The sequence below is a fragment of the Dipodomys ordii genome, unplaced genomic scaffold, assembly GCF_000151885.1.
Source record: "Dipodomys ordii isolate 6190 unplaced genomic scaffold, Dord_2.0 Scaffold66, whole genome shotgun sequence".
NCBI lineage: Eukaryota > Metazoa > Chordata > Mammalia > Rodentia > Heteromyidae > Dipodomys > Dipodomys ordii.
Window position 1 is genome coordinate 1,019,587 of NW_012267282.1, and position 24,984 is coordinate 1,044,570.

General features: G+C 50.0%; 2 protein-coding genes across 5 annotated transcripts in view; one reads left to right on the forward strand and one right to left on the reverse strand.

Annotated features, from left to right (window-relative positions):
* The window catches only part of Ran (RAN, member RAS oncogene family), a 17,196-nt gene extending 11,078 nt beyond the window's left edge, over positions 1-6,118 (reverse strand). Inside the window, exon 1 of the mRNA XM_013023149.1 lies at positions 6,112-6,118. The gene's annotated coding sequence lies outside the window, so the exon portion shown is untranslated. The remainder of the gene's footprint in view (positions 1-6,111) is intronic.
* Positions 4,723-22,508, forward strand: Stx2 (syntaxin 2). Of its 4 annotated transcripts, none has more exons than XR_001175326.1 (10): positions 4,723-4,880; positions 9,206-9,305; positions 10,732-10,806; positions 13,331-13,404; positions 14,064-14,172; positions 14,745-14,818; positions 14,919-15,056; positions 16,852-16,962; positions 20,735-20,980; positions 22,261-22,508. XR_001175326.1 is itself a non-coding variant. In XM_013023146.1 (10 exons), the coding sequence occupies exons 1-9, from the start codon at positions 4,860-4,862 to the stop codon at positions 17,944-17,946; spliced, it is 783 nt and encodes a 260-aa protein (XP_012878600.1). In that variant the 5' UTR covers positions 4,723-4,859; the 3' UTR covers positions 17,947-17,988; positions 20,674-20,759. The 4 variants fall into 4 exon arrangements, 3 of the variants coding, with proteins under 3 accessions (XP_012878600.1, XP_012878601.1, XP_012878602.1); XM_013023146.1 differs by lacking the exon at positions 22,261-22,508 and adding an exon at positions 17,866-17,988 and having other exon boundaries at positions 20,674-20,759; XM_013023147.1 differs by lacking the exon at positions 22,261-22,508 and having other exon boundaries at positions 20,674-20,827.
* The last annotated feature ends 2,476 nt before the right edge of the window (positions 22,509-24,984 follow it).

Genomic DNA, 24,984 nt, shown 5'->3' on the forward strand with positions numbered 1-24,984 from the left:
GCTGGGTGCTGGGGAGCTGGATGCTGGGTGTTGGGGGCTGGGGAGCTGGGTGCTGGGAAGCTGGATGCTGGGTGCTGGGGGCTGGGGCACTGGGTGCTGGGGAGCTGGATGCTGGGTGTTGGGGGCTGGGGAGCTGGGTGCTGGGAAGCTGGATGCTGGGGGCTGGGGCACTGGGGGCTGGGGAACTGGGTGCTAGGTGTTGGGGGCTGGGGAGCTGGGGTTGGGTGGGTCAGTCTTCAGCAGCATCCTGAGTGTTCATCTAGTAAAAAACCCTGGGCAGGGGCTCAGCACTCATCCATGGTACAGAACCCAGCACTGACAAATATATTTCAAAATGTATTTCCATTGGTGATTGACACCTAGTCACTGAGCTTACTTTGGGGTGCTGTGTGACTTTATATGCGTTCGCTATGTAATCATCAGAGATGTCCTCACTCTGGAGGTTCGCCCTTTGTTTTGGGAACCTCAGCATCTTGTGTCATGGGTGTTTAGAACTGTACAATTATGGTTGTCACTGATAGATACCTCACCATGCTCTGAGAGGTTTCTCTCCTGTCAGACGGAGCCCTTCTGCCCCTTCATCCGTCCTCATCACTCTTTTGTCCACTCCCCTGTGCTTGTGAGCACATGCCATTTGTCTCTGTGCCTGGTGTAGTGACCCATTCTACCCACATTGCTGCAGGAGACAGCGTGTCATTCTTCCTAAGGCTGAGTAATGGTAAAAGTGGATCCAGTTTTGCTCAGTTTTATGTAAATGAGGCAGAGATGGTGACATTGTGGATGTTTGCAGAATGTGTAAGAGTGCAGGAGTCATTATGACCCTTTTGCCCTTAAAAACACAAGTCCTAGCCAGGCTTGGTGATACATGACTGCAATCCCAGCACTTGGGAGGTTGAGACAGGAGGATCACATGTTGAAGGCTATCTGGGCTAGTTACTAACTTGTGCTGGGTGTTTATGGGTTTGTTTTTCTAGCCTCTGACCTGGGGTCTGAGACGTACTGCTCCAAGGTGTCGTGCATGTGATGAATTCTCTTCCTTCCTTGACCTCTGCACTTGGCCTTGGCACTGTGATTAGGGGCAGAAAAAGCTATGAAATTTTATGAATTGTCCCTGTTCTGTGTGTATGGCAAGGTCCCCTGGTTGAGGAAGACAGTGCATTCTCAGAATTGTGAGAATTATACTTTATATTTCCCCTACCTTCAGCTTTCTCTCCCTCAAGTAATAGAAGAAATGCTGCATGTCCCAGAACACAAAACAGCTTCCTTTTTTTTGGGGGGGGGTCCAGTCGTGGGGCCTGAACTCTGGGCCTGGGTGTTGTCCCTCAGCTCGTCAGCTGTAGACTTAACGCTCTACCACTTTAGCCTCAGCCCCTCTTCCGGCTTTTTCTGCCTATGTAATGCTGAGGAATCGAACCCAGGGCCTCATGCATACAAGGCAAGCGCTCTACCACTGGGCCACCTTCCCAGCCCTACAAAACAGCTTCATATTAAGAAGGATGCCAGCAGGTAATACCATCTTCTCTTTTGCCATTGGCAGAGAATAAAGGAGTTTTCTGTTATTTCCTATCTCAACCCTTGGGTAATAAGAACATGAAAGTTGGTTTCATGATAGAACTTTGGTACTAGGAGTGACTTACCTAGTTCTCTGTCCTCTGTTTTAAATGAACAGACTGACCAATCAAAAGGGTTTCTGGAAATTTCTACCAGGGACTTGTCTAATCTTGGGCAAATAATTTGTAAACCTTTCACTACTCTGACTTTCTGTGATATAAAATGGAATGTTAATGTCTCTCTTGCCACCTGACAGAGGGAGTTGTGAAAATCACTCTAGGAGAAGGTGGGGGAAGCTAGCACTATGCAGGGGCTCTGAGTTTTGCTACTTTGTGTTCTCTGAGCCAGGCCTGCCCTTCATCCTGGTATTCAGTAGTCAACAGCTTTCAGTATTAAAAGCTACCACATGTAAGTTTATTTTTAACTTAAGACATTTTTTTTCTTCAGAAATGTGTCCTGAGTAGGTTTTGATAGTTGAATACTTGTTCATAGCTATGTTTCTATACATATCTTTTTCTGCGTATTTTTGTAGATGAAGTTTAATTTGAACCATTAAAATGGCTCTCTGTGGTACACACACTAACAACGAATGTTCGATCCCTCTAGGAAGTTTTATTAGCAGTTAGTGCTTTTTCCTGAAGAAGAAAAAAAGAAGACACCACAGATAACTACTTGGAAAGGTCTTAAAATTAGTTTGCCTAAATGGGTGTCTGAGGCCCGCTTGGCTACATAGCAAGCCCCTGTCTAAACCAATTAATTTAACCAGTGCATGTCCACAAATTATGTATCGACAGATTAACTGCTCCTAAGCTACAGTTCTCGGTCCAAGCAGCTGCTCTCCGACTACATGGGCTTAAGTAGTTTGCCTAAGAGCCAGATGAGTGTAGAGCCATATTGATTCTGATTTGCAAGAGGTGAGAGTAAATCCATCCAACAAATAGCTTCAGTGCCACATCTCTGCCAGGTAATGTGCCAGTTGCAGAGAGAAGCAAAAATGAATTGAAAATGGAACAGTTAGTTACATTAACCTCCTGAAAATTTTTACTAGATACAGGAGTATGATTTTATGTTTGTATCCAGAGGTCAACTCTCACCGCTCCTGGAGGGACACTTCATAGGGGAGAGTGAAGGGGATGCTGGGTCAGAGCACACTGATGACAGGAGGGTGCCAGTCCTCTCCAGGGCTTCCTGGGCACTTGTGTCCTCAGTTTGCCACCACCAGCGACTACAAACTGGGTAGTTTAAAACATCACCAGTGAGAGAAACTTGTTCTCAGTGCTGAGGTGTGAATTTGAAACCAGGTGTGGGGATTCTGCCTGTAGTCACAGGCAGCCATGGTCCTTGGCCATCTGTGGCCGTGGCTGTGGAGGCCTTGCTCCAGTCTTCCCTCTCCCCAGATGGATAAGACATAGTGGGTCAGAGCTCTCCCTTCTCAAGTGTGACCCCTCTTAACGGGGACCCCTGCTGGCCCCACGTGGAGGTCCTGTGGGCGAGGACTTCAGCACCTGCTTTGGGGATCTAGCTCGTCATCCCTAGCCTGTTACCACTCAGCACAGTAGGTTGTGTTCAGTAGCATCTTTCTCGGGGGAGAGCAGTGGTGACCCAAGGTGGTGGCTTTGCCTGGAAAGCCACCCCGTCGGCAAGACCGCCCTCACCGAGTGAACAGAAGGTGCAGTGGTCCTGAGGCCGGCTGGCTGTCCTCTGCCCTGGGGTGCACAGTCTCCCCCTTCCTAAGCAGGCCTGGCTGTGCTGTGTGTGGAGATCCACGCCCTCCCTTCCCTCACTATCTGAGCACAGCACATGCCCTTCCCTGCCCTTAACTCGCCCAGCAGCCTGGGTGCAGGGGCACGCCGAAGCACATCCTCAGGGCGGGAAGGAGTTATTGTTGATATCTCGGCCAGTTAGTTTTCTTAGTGACAGTCTAGATGTTGCAGAGGAAGGGAAGGTCTGCTGCTGTTGCTTGACACATTTGTGGAATTTCGCAGATATTTCCTCGCTAAATGTTAGAATTTTGTTTCTAAATATTCCTGGGTGGCAGATGAGTGGCCCTGAGAGCTCCCGAGCTTCTTTGCCCATCAGCTCCTTTGAGGTTGGAACTGTGCTCACAGGCTGGCCCTGGGGAGAAGGCTGAGCGGTGAGTGTGCGTGTGGGTATGTGGGTGTGCCACACAGCCAGTCTTCAGTAGGAATTGTGTGATTTAGATGCCAGTGTCCTGGTGTATTTCATTGTCTCCTCTCTCCGGCAGCTCCAGGCAGAGCCTCTGGCTCAGGTAGATGTTCTTTTCAGTGTTGGGAGCTCTTGATTGCCTAGAAGGTGTTTTCTAGGTGGGTCCTCCAGCTGCTGCCCCAGCCTCCGGTGCCACCTGTGCAGCCAAGCAGGTGCATGCTCTTGGCTCCCAGGTGTGTGGAGTCAGCTGGTGGAGGGACCTGCATGGGGCCTCGTGCAGCCCGCCCCAGGCTCTGATGGGGTGTGGGTGCAGCCAGGCTTAGGCAACTCTTGGCTCTGTTCTCTTTGGTAGTGCCTTTGGTAGTGATGGTTTGTTTTTCCCCAGGCTTTTTAAGTTCTTCTGTAATTCAGTCTTAAAGTTTCTTTCCATAGGGGCTGGGAAGGTGGCTCAGTGGTAGAGCGCATGCCTTGCATGCCAGAGGCCCTGGGTTCGATTCCTCAGCACCACATAAGCAAAAAGAAAAAAGCCGGAAGTGGCGCTGTGGCTCAAGTGGTAGAGTGCTAGCCTTGAGCTGAAGAGCTGAGGGACAGCGCCCAGGCCCAGAGTTCAGGCCCCATGGCCGGACCCAAAAAAACAAAGTTTCCTTCCATATTAAAGTTTTCACTAAACATAAACATGATGGGGGGAGGGGGGGTGCCTGCCCACTTAGGAAAAGTTGGAAGTTCTGGGAAAGTTCTCATGTACTCTAGGAAAGTCAGGTAGCCGTGTCAGCATTTTAGTCTTTATAGGAAGTATAAATATGCAATGCAGGCAGTTTCAGAGCTGGAAGACAAAAGTTTGAACTTTAGTGACTTTCATGGTGAAAGTTCATGATTCTGAATGTTCAGTTCTGAAAACACCCTCCTTCCTTTTCCCAGGACTCCACCTTCCCCTCAAGGCTTTTCCTGCAGCGCCCCTCCCCCACCCGAGCCTTACATTGTAGTTCTAGCAAGTGAAGATCTTGGGGGTCCTAAATTGCTTCAGGCTTCTTACTTTCCTACATAAGAATTTTTAAAATCTGAATTTTCACTTTATATTTCTATTCTAGTGTAGGAAAAATGATGATGGAGACACAGTTCTTGTTGTGGAAAAGGACCATTTTATGGACGATTTCTTCCATCAGGTGAGATGAACACTTACACTTTCTTTCTTGAGCTTTGCTGTAGTCATGAAACCGTGTTTCTGCCCATGAGAAGGTGCAGCAATGGACACAGCCCCGGGCCTTCAGTGCTGAGGCTCCTGCGGTCCTGTGAGTTGCTAGGGTGCTCTGAGCACACTTTGGGGAGCCCCTGAAGCCAATGGCCTCACATCTGAACTTGTCCTGCTGTGTGTGACTGTAGTTTTTGTTTGTTTTGAGAAAGGGTCTTGTTTGCTATGTAGCCCAGGCTGCCCTCAAACCTTTGATCCTCCTGCCTTTACCTCCCGAGTGCTGGATGACTGGTTTAAAACGTTGCTTGGAAGATGTAAGTTTTCTGGGGCTTTCAGTATTGAAATGTGATTGAGACAGAGGCTGTTGTATATGTCCTCTGCAGCCCCACACTGTTCCCGCAAAGTGCTCTCTTGGGCCACAAGGTGTGCACAGCTTTTAAAACCTTTCATTGAATGCCTGTGTGTTTGCCGACTTCTGGGATGTGTCACCGTGATGTGATGGAGCCCGTTCACGTGTGTGTGCTGAGGAGGCTCTGCCCGAGTCCCAGCCAGCGGGCTCTGGCAGCCACGCTGTGACCCTGCAGGTCTAGGCTGCGCTCCACCATCCTTTCCCCAGCCTCCTTTGCTGTATGCCCAGAGGCTGACACTGTGTTGACATATTGAATATCCATCTAGGGTTGTGCTCAAAAAAAATTTTTTTTTTGGGTCCGGTCGTGGGGCCTGAACTCTGGGCCTGGGCGCTGTCCCTCAGCTCTTCAGCTCAAGGCTAGCGTTCTACAACTTACTTCCAGCTTTTTTCTTTTTGCTTATGTGGTGCTGAGGAATCAAACCCAGGGCCTCATGCATGCAAGGCAAGCGCTCTACCACTGAGCCACCTTCCCAGCCCCATGCTCAAATTTTTTGAAATTGATTCAGAACAAATGCTTTGACTTGGTTAAGCATGAAGAAAGGTAATGTGTTGGGTTTCTTTTTCATGATGAAACTTGATGTGTTGCTGGGCATGGTGGCACATGCCTGTAATTCCAGGTGCTCAGGAGGCTGAGGCAGAAGTATCTCACAGGCCAGCCCGGATAACTTAGTGAAGCGAGACCCTGTCTCCAGATAAAGCTGGGAATGATGCTCAGTGACAGAACACTGCCTCGTATACACGAGGCCCTGGGTTCCACCCTTAGCAAACAAAAAACAAAAATAACACAAAAAACCACCTTGTATGTAGAACTTGTGTTGGTTATGCTGACTTTAGTGAATGCTTTCATTTAACTCCCAAACCACTCAATGCTCTGCGTATAACCATCTTACCAGAGCGTGGATCTGAAAATATTTTCAGTTTTCATTTGTTGGTTAGTTTGCCACTTATTTCTGTGAAATGACTTCTTAGGCAAATAGAAACAAATGATACTCACTTTTAGAAGGGAATTTCAGGTCGTCTCAGTATCATGGATGTCATACTGCACAAGGTTGGGTTTTGCTAGTGACCCATGTTTGGCTAAAGACAAAAATAGTGCTCTTCAGGGCCTAGGAACTCCCTATGAGATGAGGTAACAGCCAGAAAATGACCCTGTGCAGCTCCACGGAGGGCTGGAGGAGTGGGGAGGAGAGGAAAGCCGAGGAGAGAGAGGCTCTCCCTTCTCTTTGGGAGCCGCCATGGGCTTCTGCTCAGAGATAGATTCTGGTGGAAGGCATCCCAGACCATACCCCCTCCTATCTGGCTGGGGTGCCATGGAATTTCCTGTAGGAATGCAAACAGCTACAATGTCAACTGTGTACTGACCTCAAGTCCTGTGACTTATTTCCTAATGACATAGCAAAAGTTGTAAAACAATCAGTTTGCATTGTACTATTCTTACATGATTAATGGAGTTTGTGTACAGAATAGCGAATATACTGTGTGTAAATGGAAATGACACACAGACCAGATGGAGTAGCCATCCCTGTTCTATAAAAGCAGAACTCAGTGTTGGACTGTACTTTAATGCTTTTTGTACTCCTGGACATGGTTTGGGGTGTCTCTGAGGCCTTTCCATGAGGCTCATGTGGTCAGAACTACCCTCTTTATCCTCCTCTTCCCTACTCTCCTCAGCTTGTCCTCCCAAGATGTTACACGCCTTTTTCCTTTTGTCACCGTGAAGACCAGCAATAGAGATTTCCAGAGGCAACACACCAGTCACCAAAGGGCATGTGAGAGTCACTCTGCCTTCCGTTAGGCAAGAACCTAGGATTATAAGAAATGTAAATCATGGCTCCTAGTGCCTCTGATTTTTGGGAAAAATACTCTTTTCCATAAAGATGTTTGTTAACATGTAATAGTTTCTGTTGGTTGCCATGACAAGTTTTTGCAACCATGGGGGCTTAAAACAGTGCCCGTCCATTACTGGAAAGCAAGGGTAGATGTGAGTGCAGGCCAGAATCAAGGCAGGGCAGGGCAGGGCAGGGCAGCACCCCTTGAGCAGCTGCAGAGGAGGGTGCCCCCCCACCCCAGCTCTGGTGGCTGCCTGTGCTCCGGACTCCAGCCTCTGGTTTCTTCTTTCTCACATCAGTCCTCTCATACCTGGTTTATAAGGACTCCTGTGGTTACCTTAGGCCACCCGGATAATCCAGGATAATTTTTCATCCCCAGTCAGAATCACATCTGCTCTCTTTTGCCACCATAGGTAACATTCCCAGGTGCTGGGGCTGGGATGTGGACCTCGACCACAGCAGGTTGTAATGGCTACTTTAAATGAATGGAGGAGGAGCAGTCCTCAGTGGCCACTTTTCCTTCTGTAGCGGGATCTCCTCCACAGGCCAGCAGAGCATCAGGGTGATCTGCTCATCTTAAATTCTTAGTGGAGTCATGTGCAATGTCCTCACAGAAAGCAACACTAATGAGCACCCAGCCTCCCACTGAGATTGTTGAGAGTGTCTAGAATTTACCTGGAGAAACGGTGCAGATCTATTGTGTTTTCAAATGTTGACTAGAGGTTTACAGCAGTGGTTCTGACAGCCCAGCCCTGTGGGCGGTGAGCGCCCTGTGAGAACACTGCTGCAGCCTTACACAGGCACGCGCTCAGCTCAGCGCCTCCTCCCCCAGACACGCACTCACCTCAGCGCCTCCTCCCCCAGACACGCACTCACCTCAGCGCCTCCTCCCCCAGACACGCACTCACCTCAGCACCTCCTCCCTCAGACACGCACTCACCTCAGCACCTCCTCCCTCAGACACGTGCTGACCTCAGCGCCTCCTCCCCCAGACACGCACTCACCTCAGCACCTCCTCCCTCAGACACGCGCTGACCTCAGCACCTCCTCCCCCAGACACGCGCTCACCTCAGCGCCTCCTCCCTCAGACACGCTGTCACCTCAGCGCCTCCTCCCTCAGACACGCTGTGACCGCAGCGCCTCCTCCCTCAGACACGCACTCACCTAGCGCCTCCTCCCTCAGACACGCTGTGACCTCAGCACCTCCTCCCTCAGACACGCGCTCACCTCAGCGCCTCCTCCCTCAGACACGCGCTCACCTCAGCGCCTCCTCCCCCAGACACGCGCTCACCTCAGCGCCTCCTCCCCCAGACACGCGCTCACCTCAGCGCCTCCTCCCTCAGACACGCACTCACCTCAGCGCCCCCTCCCCCAGACACGTGCTCACCTCAGCGCCTCCTCCCTCAGACACGCTGTCACCTCAGCGCCTCCTCCCTCAGACACGCACTCACCTCAGCGCCTCCTCCCCCAGACACGCGCTCACCTCAGCGCCTCCTCCCTCAGACACGCGCTCACCTCAGCGCCTCCTCCCTCAGACACGCTGTGACCTCAGCGCCTCCTCCCTCAGACACGCACTCACCTCAGCTGGCTTCTTGCTGCCACGGCCAGCCTGATGTTCACGAGTTGGCTGTAGGGGTTTTTACAGCCTTGCTTGTGAATGTTGACTGTTGCCTAAAAATAGGAATACTGATAGGGTACATTTCTCTCTTTTTTGTTTTGGTTGATTGTGGGGCTTGAACTCTGGGCCTGGCACTGTCCTTGAGCACAGCGTCACTTCTGGTTTTCTGGTCGTTAATTGGAGATGAGTCTCACAGACTTTGCTGCCTCAGCTGGCTTTGAACCGTGATCCTCAGATCTCAGCCTCCTGAGTAGCTAGGATGACAGGTGTGAGCCACTGGCACCTGGCTACATTTCTCTTTTAAGATGATGTCAGTGTGAGAATGGGAAAGGCTCATTTCTTTATGTGGTGATTCTGTTTCCCTCTATTCTTCCTTTTTTCTTTTTTTAAGGTAATATAAAGCAATAACACATTTGAACTTCTGACTCTCTTACCTCTCCTAGGTGGAAGAAATTAGACACAACATCTCCAAAATAGCTCAATATGTGGAAGAGGTAAAGAAGAACCACAGCATCATTCTTTCTGCCCCAAACCCGGAAGGAAGTATGTTGTCTCTCTATCCATCTGTCCATCTGTCTGTCCATGTTTCTCTCTGCCTGCAGCACAGGTCATAACTCTAGTTTTATCCTAGATGGGCTGTCCAGTTTGCCCCTCGACCTTCCCAGCCTCCCATGGAGTGTTTTGTGGCTCCATGTACCATCTCAGTGTTCAGGCAGGGTGAGGACCACGAGGCACATGATTCTGGGGGCACGTAGGGCTGACTTTGCAGAACTTTGGGAGATAACTGGTTAGCCAGAGCCATATCGTGTCTACAGTGTCTAAGCAAATGTCAGGTTTGGATAGTGACTAGTACGAGATATGCACTTGTTAGAGCTGGAGACAGACTGTGAGGTGGTCCTACCTTGCCAGGGAGTGTGTCGGTGTGCCGTGGGCAATACCTGCTGTGGATAGCACGCAAGCAAATGCATTTGAAGGAAGCACGTGTAGAGTTGGGAGTGTGAAGTAGTTTGCTCAGTCTGGAAGGATGGACGTGGAGACCAGTGCAGGTTAGATGGGGTCTGCTCCAGCCAGGGTTACAAACACCTCAGTTGGGGGACAACTGTTATCTTCATATTGAGTCTTTTACTCCACGTATGTATGTGAATACATAATATAACTGGATATGATTAAGATATGTGTACATATAATATACTGGTACCAATGACATTGATTGTTGAGAATTTTTTGTTATTATGAAGGTGATGTACAGAGGGGTGACAGTTACATGTCAGGTAAAGAGCACATTTCTTTTTGGACAGTGTCAACCCTTCTCTTGCTTTCTCCCAGTTTCCCCTCCCCATAAACTGTAAAGTTCATTTTCAATGTAGTGTCTAGTGAGTACCATTGTTGCTTTTGTCCACCCTTCGTCCCTCCCTTTCTGTGCCTTCCCTTATGCTCCCAAAGACATATAATGAACAGACAAAACAAAAAGCCAAGAAAAAAACAGCAAAAAATTAAAAAAAACCCCTTGTTTTAGTACTATTAATTTTACTCGTGTCTGTGCGGGGTCTACAGCGGTGCATTGGGGAGGGGGCCCTCTCCAGTGAGTGATGGGAACTGTACTTTGTTCCTCTAGGCTGGCGCTAGAGATAGAGATAATGGTAGGGACTAGGATGCAGTGTTGGTTTTGGATCTAGTCAACTAGTTCATCAACTAGTTATAGTGAACCAGCAGTTCCTAAACTTGTGTGGGTCCAGAATCACCAGAGGACAAGTATTTAGGAGGGCAGGCCTCGGCTGCAGAGAGCTGCTGCGGCTCCCGAGCTCCACCTGCTACACCGTCGGCCGCCCTGGGCCACACCTGGAGACCCGCTGGGAGAAGCGGATTTTCTATAGAAAAAGACTAGGGCATTTGTGCTGTTTTCTTTAAATTTAGTAGACTACTTATATTGACAGTTAGGGCTCAGATGCCTTATTTTTATCTTTTAAAGAAATAAAAGAAGAGCTTGAGGACCTGAACAAAGAAATCAAGAAAACTGCTAACAAAATACGGGCCAAGTTAAAGGGTAAGGCTTGTTTATTGATGGTAGGGATTTGGGAATTATTATTTTCCTCCTTATAGTTGCTGTTCTCTAGCCTTTTCACATTTACTTCCTACAAATTCTCCATGTGTACTTGGGAGTGCTGATTCACATCCAGCAAGTGGGGTATCTGCTGCCCTTTGACCCTGGGGACAGTGCTTCAGTGGTTGAGCAGGTAGAGTTGCTGCGCCCGCTGTCCTGCAGTCCCAGCCCGGAGGGTTTCATGCCGCTGCCAGGCACCATGTGGAGCGCAGAGCGCGCTGCTCTGGGCCTGGGCGCTCACATTCCACCTGACCCAGCTGGGACCCCAGAACATGGCAGGCCCATCAGTGTGCTCCTCAAAGGACCATCCTCCCCAAACCCAACTCCATGCACATCTCATCAGGTTAATTACAATGATTTCTTTCTAGTACTGCAAAATATCTGGGGTTAGGAAGTGGCGCTGTAGTTCAAGTGGTAGAGCGCTCGCCTTGAGCTGAAGAGCTGAGGGACAGCGCCCAGGCCCAGAGTTCAAGCCCCACGACCGACAAAAAAAAAATAAAAATCTGGGGTTTATGTTTTCCCAGTGAGCTTACAATTCTGGGGGGTCTTGATTTGGGCCCCAGTTAAACCCCAAACCCTGCAGTTGGTGGCTGTGTCTCTAGACTTTTTGGGTCAGATCCTCAACATCTCTGCCTCTAGCCCTTTTTTCCTTGGGTTGAGGACCCAGTTCTTTCATCCTGTAGAATCAGCATTGCTGATCAGACCCTGTGAGTTTTAAGCAGGCCTGCTATCCTCTGTGCTTAATATTTTGCTTGAAAGATCCAGATTTTTTTCCTGCTCATTGGATTTGAGCTCAGTGTCCTCTTACTCAGTTTTCTTCCATCATGGCTGTGCCTCCTCTTCAGCTTCTTGCTGGTTAATTGGACAGGACAGTCTTTCAGATTTGTCTGCCTAGGCTGGTTTCTAACTTCGATCATCAGATCTCAGCCTCTTAGCTAGGACTGAAGTCATGAGCCATCAGCACCCAGCTTCACCTGGTTTTGTGGATTAAGATAAGAAGCTGGTCTCAGGTGTTATGATGTCATAAGGTTGCATAATATGTAGCCACGTGCTTTTTTGTGACACCATCAACAACTGATGACTGTTGGCAAGATCCAGACCCTCCCTCTTCACCTTGTTGGCCAGGTGTCTTGACCTGGAGAGACAGGGTTCTGTTTCTTGTACAGTTTCGTGGTTGGTTCCCGAGCACTCCAGAGGTGACCAGTGCCAGTGTTGCTGCTTCTTGTTTGCTATCTTGAACACCTGATAGGGACTAGCTGCTTCTCTAAGGACGCTTTCAGTAGATGGTCCAGACCCAAGACATCCACATGTTGCTATACATGGCAATGGCGTGGTGGCAGAGCAAGGCCTTTGGTACTTTTTTTTCTTTAGGGTAAAATGAATCATAATGTCTTTTTTTTTCATTGTTTCATGTAATTTTATTTATTTTTATTTTTTTATTGTGAAAATACTGTACAGAGTGGTTATAATTACATGGGCAAGATAATGAGTACATTTCTTTTTTCTTTTTTTTGGGTCCGGTCATGGGACCTGAACTCTGGGCCTGGGCGCTGTCCTTCAGCTCTTCAACTCAAGGCTAGCGCTCTACCACTTGAGCCACAGCGCCACTTCCGGCTTTTTTCTTTTTGCTTATGTGGTGCTGAGGAATCAAACCCAGGACCTCTGGCATGCAAGGCAAGCGCTCTACCACTGAGCCACCTTCCCAGCCCTAATGAGTACATTTCTTATCAAGTATTGTTGCCTCCTCCTTTGTTTCCCCTTCCTATCCCTTCCCATATCCCTGCCCCCCCCCTCACCAAAGTTGTAATGAACTCTTGATTGCATTCTCCCCGCTTTCCCAGCTTCATTTATCTTCCCCTCTCCCGTTGTCTGCCTCCCTTGGATGTACCCATTTTCTGGTGTTGATTTTGTTAGGCTTTGGCCTAGTCTTTCTAAAAGATTATACTACTGAGTCCTCTAGAGCATCTATTGTTATGACAAGGTCGCAGGACCCCCCACCCCCGCAAGAAGACCACTGAGAGTCAGACTCTACAGCTGTTTTATTTAAACGGGTTGACTAGTTCTTATTTGTATAATTATACCATTAACTCACTTAATCTGTAGGAAGTTTCTTCCTTTTTTTTAATTTTAGAGATTGCTCTTTTCAGTGTCTAATTTTGTATTGTAGTTCTGTGAGACATTTCTGTTATTCTAAAACAGAACATACTCAAAAACTTTGGCTTCTTCCTGTGTCTATACCCATCTTACGGTATCGTCATCCCCTCACAGTAGCCTTCCATCTGCAAAGTTAGTGGATTATTTTTCCATTTTCCCTAAGAGTAAATAAATGTATGTGTGATTCGTTAAGATCAGCAGAAGAACCCTTTTGATGGATGGGCTTTCAGGAGGATTACTTATTGACTTGAGGTGTGGCTCTGTAAACTTTGGTTTTTAGATTTGAAAGGTAACTCTGTCCTGTTTTTTCTAGCTATTGAACAAAGTTTTGCTCAGGATGAGAATGGGAACCGCACTTCAGTGGATCTTCGGATACGAAGGACCCAGGTTTGATTGGCAGTTTCTTTCAGACTGGAGTATTGGGGAAGAATAAGTCTTTTTACTTATTCCAAGTTTAGAATAATTGCATTTTTACTGTCATGTCTGTCTACACGATGTTCCTTCATGAGAGGACATTGTATTTGTAGATTGCCTCTCTTTCCATGAAGAAAACATCTATTCATGCCCTCCATAGAGTTCTATTCTGAGGAGCAGAGTAACAGCTGTATTAACAAGGATGGGATGGGGACCCTGGGACAGGGACCCCAGATTGCCCCCTTATTGCTGGTGTGGCCCAGACCTCCTTGTGCTTTGTGCTATGGTAAAGGCAAATGTAGAACACTTAGCTCTGTGTGGCCGTGGTGACTCATTGTGCAGCCCGGGAAGCCTGCTGGATCCCCATCCCAGGTCCCTGTCTCATCCTTGCTACTAGAGCTGTTCCCGGAGTCTGGCCCACTGTCAGTCATGGGTACACATGGCCGAGGAGGTCACTGTGGCCGAGGAGACAGCGGTGCCGGGGGCCTGCACCCAGGACTTATTTCCTCTGCACAGCCATTCTTGCTGGCCACTGGAGAGATAGAAGTTTATTAGTCTGAGATTGAGGCCTGAAACCGCGGTGGAAGCAGCGTTGGAATGTGTGCTAACGTCGCCCTCTCCCGTGTTGTTAGCATTCAGTGCTGTCTCGAAAGTTCGTGGAAGTCATGACGGGATACAATGAAGCACAGACGCTCTTTCGGGAGCGAAGCAAAGGGCGCATTCAGCGCCAGCTAGAAATAAGTGAGTATGAAGTCTCCGGGTTCTTCCCCGGCCTCCTCTGTGCTGTAGCATCACACCAGACATAGCGTTAGCAAAAACCTCTCTGTCTTACCAGTGTTGTAAAGAGTCAAAGTAGCATCAACCTTGAGTGAACCAAAACTGTCAGTATTTATCTATCTCCTAGAAAAATTCTCAGTGAGGTGACTTGAAGTTACCAAACTTTCAGACATTCCTTCTGTACCCTGTGGCCTCTGCTGCTGCCCTGGTCAGGAGACGGTCTCGCATTCTGCTCATTGATAGGTGCCATGCCAGCTTACCGGTTTAACCTTTTGTCCAGAAAGCGGGGTTATTTTTGTAGGTGTTCGTGTTAATACCGTGTCAGGTTTGATGACTTGTTCTAGTCACAAGGTGTCCCTGGCACCGTCAACCCTCTCGCCACTCAGCTTCTTCCCTAGCAAAAGTATATTTAGCAGGAAGAAAACGTTGTTTAAAACATTCACCACTCCCTTGCCTTGTAGTTGATAACTTAGCGTCACAGAGCTCCAGTTGTAGACGGCGCCCCGTCCTCAGTACAGTTTGCTTTTTTTCCTCAGCTGGAAGAACCACCACGGATGAGGAGCTGGAGGAGATGCTGGAAAGCGGGAAGCCCTCCATCTTCACCTCAGATGTGAGTGCCAGCGCTGCACGTGCGCTTTCGCAGAGGACCCTATCTTTCACTTCCAAACCAGCAGCAGCTCAGTAACGTCTTGTGCTTTTGTATTTCACAGATTATATCAGATTCACAGATTACTAGACAAGCTCTCAACGAGATTGAGTCACGTCACAAAGACATCATGAAGCTGGAGACCAGCATCCGAGAGCTGCATGAGATGTTTATGGATATGGCCATGTTTGTTGAGACCCAGGTAATTACATCTCCATGTAGATGCCAGCCATGGGGAAAATCATACACATGGGCTCACTGTCTAGAAAAAGTTAAAATTAAATTGTTGATTGCAGTATTGAATGTAACACTGAACTGCTGCAAAGTGCTGAGCCTCTCATCAGTCAGGGGCTGGCCCCGTTAAATGAGCCATGTGTGGAGGTCAGCCAGGCTCACAGGCAGCCATGGGCAGCATGTATTTTTTGTTCATAGAAAAATTTCAGTGAACTACATATGTTTATGGTACAATTTTAGGTTAAAAGGCAATACAAGTTTTACATAGATATCTGTACCTATAAACAAGTGCACACAAGTGTATATGCACACAAAAAACACCCATGGAGTGGACTCAGCTCCTTTCCCAGAGAGGGAAATACACGCAACATTGTATTCATGGTGGGGCTACAGGACATTACTTTTCCTCTGTCTGCTTTCAAGTTCGCTACAAGGGAGAATATTCCAGTAAAGACTGGGGATATCTCAGGGGCAAGCCTCCAGGCCTCCATGGCTCTGACACTGGTGACAGGTGCTGCTCCTCCATGGTACTGTCAGGGAGGTCTGGGAGGTTCCACCATTACAAATGCACAGATGGTGCGTGGTCTCCTGTGCCGGCTAGCTCAGCCCCGCCTTGCTGTGCAGTCCTGTGTGTGGGTGCTGCTCAGGTGAGATGGAGGTGCTGAGAATCTCAGGACGGAAAGGTGCTGGGGTCAGGATGATCTGGCTAGAGTTGGCTTCTGAGATGATTTTTGTGCTGCTTCTCTAGCCTGTAAGGCAGGTCAGGAAATCAGCCCATGGGTGGATTTTGTTCCCATGGGCTTCTCTAGCCTTGTGAGAAGTGAGGCATATTTTGAGGAACTTCTTCATTCAGAAAAACAAGTCAAATGCCAGCAGTTTTCTGGATGTGACTGACAAGTGGGGGTGCTCCTTTTGGGTCTTGGGTGGAGTAGTCGCCACTCGGGGTGAGCACCGCGAGCAGGCAGTCTGGTGGTGGCAGGAAGTGTCCAAGGGAGACCAGGATGCTTTTGCAATCCCTGAAGACTTTATTCCGTCCCAGGCTTTCATGACAGTGTGGCAGCCCTGCTTCATTTGCAGCTTGGCCTCTCTGCTCCCTTCTAGAAGTCTCAGCGTCACCTTACAATGTCTCCTCTGATCAAATATGTGTCCAGCGAAGGCTGGGAGAGTAAGTTTGTGAATGATAAGTTACTTCTCTGTCCTCTTTCAATGCTTTGCCGCTTGGGCTGCAGACTCTGTCTCCTGGTGGGCAGAAGCCAGGTAATGTGTTTGCTCCTCCCCACGCCAGGCATGGCGGGCCTTCCCTCTGCACTCTTCAGTACAGTCACCCTGACGCCACCCAGAAGCTGTGGTGGCTTACTGACCGCGTAAAGAAATAGCAGTAATTGTGTACACAGTAGACAGGATGTCACCTTTGTGTGTTGAATGTCCTGCACATGAGTTCAGTGCAGTGCTTGTGGCCAACCTTCACCGTTCATCTGTCAGGTGCTCCCCAAGGTGCCTGAGCACTGATGAATGTGCTCCCACTAACGCATGACTCAGGACCGGTGGATGTGCAGGTCTGTCGGTGCTGCCACCCATCACTTTAGCGGTCTTTAAGACAAATTGAATTTTGGTTGCTTCCACCTTCCCATGCAGGTGAAAGACATTTGCTACTCATTCCATGCCCGTTATGTTTATATAAAAGCTTCCTGTTGTGTTGTTGTCAAGATATGTCATTAAGTCATTTGAAAATGTCTGCTAAGGTGGAAACTTTTTGTTTGAAGGGTGAAATGATCAACAACATCGAGAAAAATGTTATGAATGCCACAGATTATGTAGAACATGCTAAAGAAGAAACTAAAAAGGCTATTAAATATCACAGCAAAGCAAGAAGGGTGAGTTTGGTTTTTAAGAATTAAGTGTTTTTCCTTAGTTTGTTTTCAAATTGTAATAGGCTAACATAAGCCTGTTGGAAAGATAGTCCCTCCAAATAAAAATTGCTTAAATGTTTCATCTTAAAACCAAAGTCATTCTTTTTGCCTAATAAGTTGAAGGTTTTTCAGATCAGTTGACTAAAAACCATTTTGCGTTCTAAGTAGTCAGACCCCTTCACAGCCTCCAGTCTGTGCTGTTTCCTTGTTTGGTGTGGGGTTCTGTTCCCAGGGGGCTGGTGGATGGGGACGTTTCCTGAAAACAACAGGCTACCTATTTTATGCAGTAGATGTTTATGCTCTGTCTATTTGCTGGGTCTTTGCTTTGGAGAGGGAAGGGAAGTCACTGGAGGTGGGGACCTGGCGTCTTCCTGTAGCACCTATGGAAAGGCATGTCCCAAAACAGGAGTCGTGTGCCCACAGAGAAAGGGGCCTAAACACAGGAGTCAGCGCAGGGCGTGTGTGTGTGTGTGTGTGTGCCCTGCACACGCGTTTGTGTGCAGCAGTGCAAGGGTGACAGTCAGTATGAACATCTCACAAGGGTGGAAGCTCTTCCAGAAGGTCACGGGGCAAGAGGGGGCAGAGCTGCCGACAGCAGACAGGAGGTGGGAGGCAGGGCCTTCCCACCCCTCATACTTGCTTCCCCGTCACTGTGCTGGTGACACACCTCAGTCCTTCGTCATGTCCCCCCGCACCCCACTGCTGAGACACATGCTGTCAGTGACCGGTCGCCTGTCCTCCGGTCTGACCCTGAGAACGCAGGACTCAGCGTGTTGGCCGCAGGGATGGACGGTGTCACTCCATGACAGATGTCGTCTGTGGCATGGCTCTGTCAACCGCTATAATCCACTTGCTTTCCTTTGACAGAAGAAGTGGATGATTGCTGCTGTGTCAGTGGCTGTCATTGCCCTGCTTGCTCTAATTATTGGCTTATCCGTTGGCAAATGACGGTGTGGATGGCGCTGGGTGCTTGCCGCTGACAGGGCAGCAGTAAGTAACTAATCAACTAATTTACTTATTAACTTTTTCCATCAGCCAGGAGGAGTGTTTGTCCGGTTCTTCTACACTTAGCGCTCACTCCCTGAGCCAGTCCCCTGAGCTCTGTGTGTCGTCTGCGCTTGTCCCTGAGCTCGATGTGGCACTCACCCAAGCCAGTCCCCTGAGCGTGGCAGGTCACGTTTACTGAGAGCCACACCGGCCTGTCTGGCTCGGTTTCTCCAGCAGCCAGCCACCATGCCCCGCAGCGTGGCTTGTGACACCCCAGTGCACAGTGGGGGCTCAGAAAATGCCAGTGGGGGGTCAGTGGGGCACACCCTCCATTAGGAGGCAGTGTTTGGCACGGCCGTACTCTGCAGCTCACCTTGAGTGTGGTAGCGAGCGCTGCTCTCCTCGGGGTTCACTGGGGGCAGCGTCCGCTCTCCTCATTGGTTGGAAGCCTGCGTGCATCCGACGCTGGGAGCTGGTCAGCTGACAGGCAGCATCTTCGTCTTTGTGCCTGCGTCCGTGGCGCTTCCCCCCAGACTCTGCTTGTCTTGTGCATGGAAGCACCTTCTGCATTAGCCGTAAGTTGGGGTACCAATCCCCGATACTGCTTCCCAGTGCTTGTGGAGAGAATGTGTGAGGTGCTGGGGCGCCTAGAGCATTAGGGCAACCCTGCTGATCGCGTTCTGATGTTAGGCAGAGCCTCCTACCAACAGCGCTTGCCACCTGCGCACTCTGTCCTGGGGGCAGGCCAGCCGTGCTTCGCTTCAGTGGTAGTGAGGTGGGCGGCGTTCCGACGCCCGTGAGCTCCCCCGGCTTGGGGGGCAGCCACCAGCTGCCAGTCACCAGCGAGCGCCCATTCCTGGCATTTCTGCACGGGGCCCTGCAGCCCTGGGGAGAGGACCTCGCGCCCTCTGCCCGGCAGGATGTTTTCGGCGTCTCTTAGCGTTTTCCTCTTAACTTTGCTGAACTGAAAATACAGCTTACGAGGTTACTCACTGCTGAAGCGGGGCGTTTCTCAGTGCTTTTCTAATCCTCTCTAAAATAAGCCTTTTCTTTGTTTTTTCTAGTGGCCATCACATGGGCAGGCAGTGGTAATACCAGAGGTGGAGTTGCATTCAAAGCTGGGGCCCAGTGGGGTGTGTTGCTTATTGTGGGTGCTGCTGGGTGTTGACATTGACTGAGAGAAGCCTCCCCGTGCCGTACCCGGGGGGCACAGGGTGCCGTGCTGAGTGCCTGCGACGGGTCATCTTGGTGCCCATAGACGCATGGGAACGACCTGTTTTTGTAAAACTAAAGTACTTGCCAACTCCTCTTGAGCCCTGCTCCCAGCCCCTGCTGCTTTGATTTTTCAGGTAGGGTCTCATGTTTTTGTTTGGGGTGGCTTTGGGCCTTGAGCCCCCCACCTGTGCCTCACAGACACGCGTTCCCACATATGGATCAAGATGTACTTTCTCTTAAGGCCTTGTCTGGCCTCCCAGTGTCTGCCTCCTGAGTAGCTGGACTCCGGCGTGAATCGCTGCTTTGATCACACTCTGACAGACACACTCTTTCAGTGCTGCGTGCTTTCCCGTGTGCCTGTCCACTGTGCTGCAGCTGCTCTCGTCCTCGTCCCCAGGACGCGGCTGTGCGGAGGGCTTCCGTCTTCGTGAGGAGACGCAGGCCCAGGGTTGTGCAGTGGTTGACGGTAGAGCTGTCATCACTTGATGACTTGAGCTCATCCAGCTGACTCCACAGACACCTTTACAACAGGAGAGGGTGGTGGTCAGGTCTGTGAAACATGGGGTGCAGGCGTGACTCCCTCTATGCCACGTATCCCACAGTTCTGGAAGCTGCTGAGTGAGGGCCCCGCACTCAGCGGGGAGCACCACGGTAGCCAGGAGTGGAGTGGAAGGGCGGCTGCTGATGGCAGAGGTCCTGATGGGCCAGGAAGTCTGGAGGAGGCACCTGGACCGCAGGGAATCAGGGCTGTGGGGATGACCCAGGACTCACCTGGAAGTCACCGAGGGCCTGAGTGAGGCCGGTGTCATCCATGGGGCTCTCAGTGTGCGGCTCACAGAGGGCGGTCTAGGGCCAGCAGGCAGAGCCCTTGCCTGTCTGTGTGCTGGGGATAGGTCCCAGAGCTCGCACAGGCCTGGCAGGTGCTGAGCCACAGAGCCCCGCCACGGAGCCCCTTCTCAGGACTTCTTGACACACGCGTGTCATGGCTCGAGATTGTAGCTGTCACCCAGAAAGAGAATCTCTGCTTTTTAGAAGAGAACCTGTAGCCAGCAGCGTGGCATGCCTTTTGCCTTCCTGGATCCTTTCCTCCTCCTCTAGACAAGAATCCCAGGGAGGCAGAATGTCTTCAGCTAGATGCCTTTAGTGGAGCTGGGATGTTGATAGCGAAGCAGCGAGTGCTGGGCCAGGCCACACCTGCGGTGCGGGGCGGTGCAGGGCGATGCGGGGCGGTGCGGGGCGGTAGGAGGCAGAACTTCAATGCCACGCGCTTTAAGTTATTAAGAGTTATTATGTGTTCCACACATCTAGGATGTAAAAAGTACACTGCTTTGGGAGGTTTTCCTTTTCTGTACTTTTCTATGACCTTGTGGTTGTCTTTTAAACTTAAGTTTCAGAAAGATTTTGTTAGGAAATGATTTTGTTGATTCTTTTTCTTTGATACATTGCAAATTAACGTTTTTCTTTATCTTGCAGAAAATGATGTTCATTATTATTTGTGTAGTTATTTTGATTGTGATCCTTGGAATTATCCTAGCAACAACATTGTCATAGCAACCACGTCCCAAAGAGCCATTTGTCCCTGGAGACCCAGACCTCATCTGCAGCAGTCAGCGTCCCGTCGCTTCAGGAGTGGACGTGGACGCTGCGGCTCCATGTTGCATTCACTAACGAGCTCTGTTGGTGAGTGGCAGGGCGGAGGCCTCGCTGCCAGTCCACCCCGCAGATGCCCAGTGGATATGACGCACTGCCGTGGCCCGAGGCTTGGCACAGACTTAACCCTGTGACGCTGCTGAAATCTCAGTGGCCTGGGAATAAGGAATGATTGAAAATTGCAATTTTTAAAAACTATTTCAGTGTTAAAATGTATGTAAAGTTTAATTAGGAATAATTTTATGTTATGAAGCTATTTGATTGCTGGTCTAAGCCTAGCTTTCTTCCCCTCCTCCCAGCTGATATATGCTAATTAAGAGCCTTTTTATACTAGGTTTAATTCATGTTTATATCTTATTTGCAGAAATAGTTTTTATTATCACAGGGCTGTTTTGTAAGATATTTGTAATTTTAAATGTTTATGGATTGTTTAATATATTAACATCTAATTGACCCCTTTTTATATGCTAGATGTGGCCCTGCTAAGGACCTGGCCTGTGTTGTGATACTGGTCCTTGTTAGCAGGGGGAGGAGGGGGGGGGGCTCTGTGCAGCTTCCTGTTGTCACACAAACACCTGCTGCCTAGCCTCACGGGCCTTCTGCTGACGGTGACTTAGGGAGTTTGAGCATGCCCAGTACTGCTCCTGAGAACTCCGGGCTGTTGGAGCCAGCTCATTGCGGCTACCTGCCCCAGTACTGAGGTAATAAACATTCCTGTGTCATAAAGATCACGGTCTCCTCTGCTCGCAGGAAACCAGATGGTGTTTCTGTTTACGTTGATAGAGTCTGAACTTGAGATGGTGATGAAACCAAGATTTAGTGTTCTCAAAACTCGAGGAAATGATTCCCAGATATTAAGTAATCCTTGTGAATTGAAATTCTTGAAACCTAGATGTTAAGTACTTAGTATTCTACTGAACTCTTAATTCCCAAAGTTTATGAGTCTGTGATGCTTATTGAGGCTTTTAGTTTCAGACTGTGATTTATTTTTGCCTTGGGAACTGTCACTCGCGTTAGCAGAGTCCTCGGAGCGGCCCCTCCCGGCTGCTGTGAGGGCCTGAGACTGGACTCTGACATTGTCTGCTCTGAATGAACCTGTTGCTGGCTTTGTCGCTCACTAAGTGTGAGCAGCATCGAACGCTTTAGAGACATGTTCCTGGTTTCACGTAATTATGACTTTGGCAGCCTGGCTACCCATGGCCGTGCGGCGTGCTCCGGGGCGGCGCGGGAGGGCTGGGCTGCGGCTGGGTGCCGGCTTGTTGCCAGAGGCACCGGAGTCCTTAGGATAAGCTAGCGAACAGTGTGTGCGGCGGCGGCGGCGGCGGCTCTCTGCACGTGGGCATCGTGAGGCAGTGTGGACGGATGCCCGTGCGCTGGCAAGAGCCCCTTCCCCTCACCTTTCCCTTCCAGCTCCCCTTGGTCCTCAGTTCCCAGCTGCCTCCTGCCGTGTCTTCTCCGGTGGCGCCCAGGCACCTGACGGCGCCCTGGCAGTGCTTTCTGACGGGCAGTTAGCACCTCGTGTCTGGAGATGGAAGTCAGCTGTCAGTGCCTTCCATGCCTTCTGAAACTCTATCGACAAATGTGTTTACACACTCACGCGCCAGCTCTTTCGGTCGTTTCTTCAAATATTTTGTGTTTGTATTAAAGATTTCAGAGAAGCAAAACAATACTTTGTACCTTGTCATTCTTGGGAAGATTTTTGGGGAGGGACGTTATCACATGTCCATGAATAAATTGTTGAGCCAAGACCTCACTGCCGCCTGTTCTACTGCCTCCTGTGAGCTGGGCATTGGAGACATTGTTGTTCACATCGGCGTGGATTCTTTGTCAGTGCTATTGCCAGGCTCTCCGGCCAGCGTCCCGGGGGTCAGCGCTGTCCATAACCAGCACTGCCGCAGCGGACATAGGCAGAGGTGTGTCCGCGTGGTTTGCCAGCTCTCAGCACCACGAGCTCACAGGGGCACACTCCCGGTGCCTCCAACCTCACTGATTGCTGATTGAGACAGGTCTCTAGATCTTCCCCAGGCCTGGCCTCAGACTTCAATCTCTCAATCTCTCCCTCCCACAAAGCAAAAACCAGATTTTTTTTTTTTTTTTGGTTGTAGGGCTTGAACTCTGGGCCTGGGCGCTGTCCCTCAGCTCTTCAGCTCAAGACGAGCACTCTACCACTTGAGCCACAGCACCACTTCCAGTTTTCTGGTGGTTAATTGGAGGTGAATCTCATGTTTGAACCATGATCCTCAGATCTCAACCTCCTGAGTAGCTAGGATGACAGATGTGAGCCACCAGCGCCCGGCTTCAGAACTTCTATTTAAAATAGGTAAGTTGGTCCTAAAGAAAATTAATTCAGATGGTCAGATTTCTCCTACTTTATTCTCCTCTTCCAATGTGAATTACTTTAAATCACAGGCAACCACAGGCACATTCACTTGATTCCTTCGTTCATACTTTGAAAATAGTTTATCCCCCATGAGTTTTTTATGAATTTCTTTAATAAATTGAAGCCTACATCTCAAGTGAAGTGAAATGGGATGTAAACTCTGGGTTATGTCTTGACTTGGGAGAATACCTGGCCCCTGACTCTGGTCCTGAGACCAGCAAGCAACAGAAGACTGGCGTGGAATGTGGTCTCAGTACCATGGCCGCAAGGCCCCGGCCGTGCCTGGGCTCCGGGTGACTGTTTGAGCTTGCAGATAAAATTCACTGACTGTTGGCACCCAGGCAGGCCTTCCTAATGGGAGCACCTGACCGCAAGAGGGGGTTCCCCGGGTGGGGCCTGGGTCCCGGGGAGCGGGGTGTGGGGGCCTGGGGAGTGGGCTGCGGGGTACCCGGGTGGGGCACCGGGGAGTGGGTGTGATTTGGAGCTAGGTGACAGGACTGGCCGTTGCGTGATTGCACTCGAATCTCACCATGGGGCTGTGAGCTGCTTGTGCACCCTACAGGGTGCCACGTTATGCCCTGATACTGGCACCAGGTAGCATTCCCAGCTCCCAGACAGCTTTAAATTACAAAACAATGGGTTTGTTAGGGTACGCTTTTGCACATGGGTGCCTTGTACCTTGGTCATGTGTGCCCCTCCCACGGTCCACTCTTGTTTCCCCCCACCCCGCCCTGCCACTGCCCATAGCAAATCGTCTTCTGTATGTATCCTCATAACCTTTTTCTTTGTTTCTTTTTAGGTCTAGATTCTGCCTAAAAGAGAAAATATGGTATTCAGACTTTGCAAAATTTAGTTGTACTGGGGATTGCTCCGGGCTCAACCTTGCTAGCCAGGAGTGCTGTCACTTGAACAACTTTTGTCTTGCTTTTTGCTGGTTATTTTGGAGATGAAGTCTCATGGGCTTTTCTACCATGGCTGGCCTCAGACTGAGATCCTCCAGATCCCAGCTTCCTGAGTAGATAGGAATAGAGGCGTGAGCCGCTGGCACGCGGCCCACTCCTGCTTGATCATGCAGTCAGGCTGGGCTGGTTCCATGGCTTGGCTGTGTTGAGCAGTGCTGCTGCCAGCCGTGGGTGGTGTCTGCCGACTTACATTCCTTGGAGCGGTGTGGTGGGGCAGAGTCCTGCGGTGGATTACGTTTTCCTTTCCTGAGGATCCTCCGTGCGGATTTCCACAGCACTGCGCTGCTCTGTGCGTGCCCACGGTATGGGAGGCTCCGCTTTCCCATGCGCTGTTTCACGTGGTGTGGTGACGGCATGCGCATGGGACATGGCGTTTCCATGCATGCTGCGTGGCGCTGTTGGACGCCTCTTCGTTACTCACGGGCACCACTGCAGTTTATGGTGGGCCGTGGCTTCCCTGCCACGGCCAAAGGACTTTCTGTGTGCTGTCCTCCTCCTGAGGGCTCAGCGGGGCCCGGCGCCCGGGCTTCCCTTTGCCATGGCTCTCGTGGCCTGCGTGGCCTCTGATGACCAGCAGAGGGCGGCCCTCCGCAGTGCCTGAGCCCAGGCCTCGGCCCCGTGCTGGAGTATGGCTTCTCTTTCCCCTTTGCAACTTTTCTTAAAAAACCTTTAGTCCATAGAAAATGCGTCAATCAGATCCCATCTTCTCACTGACCCGTGCGACCCTTTAAGAGCTGAAAGCCGGGCCCTCAGGCTTCTGGAGCCAGCAGAACGTGAATAATTCATCCTCCC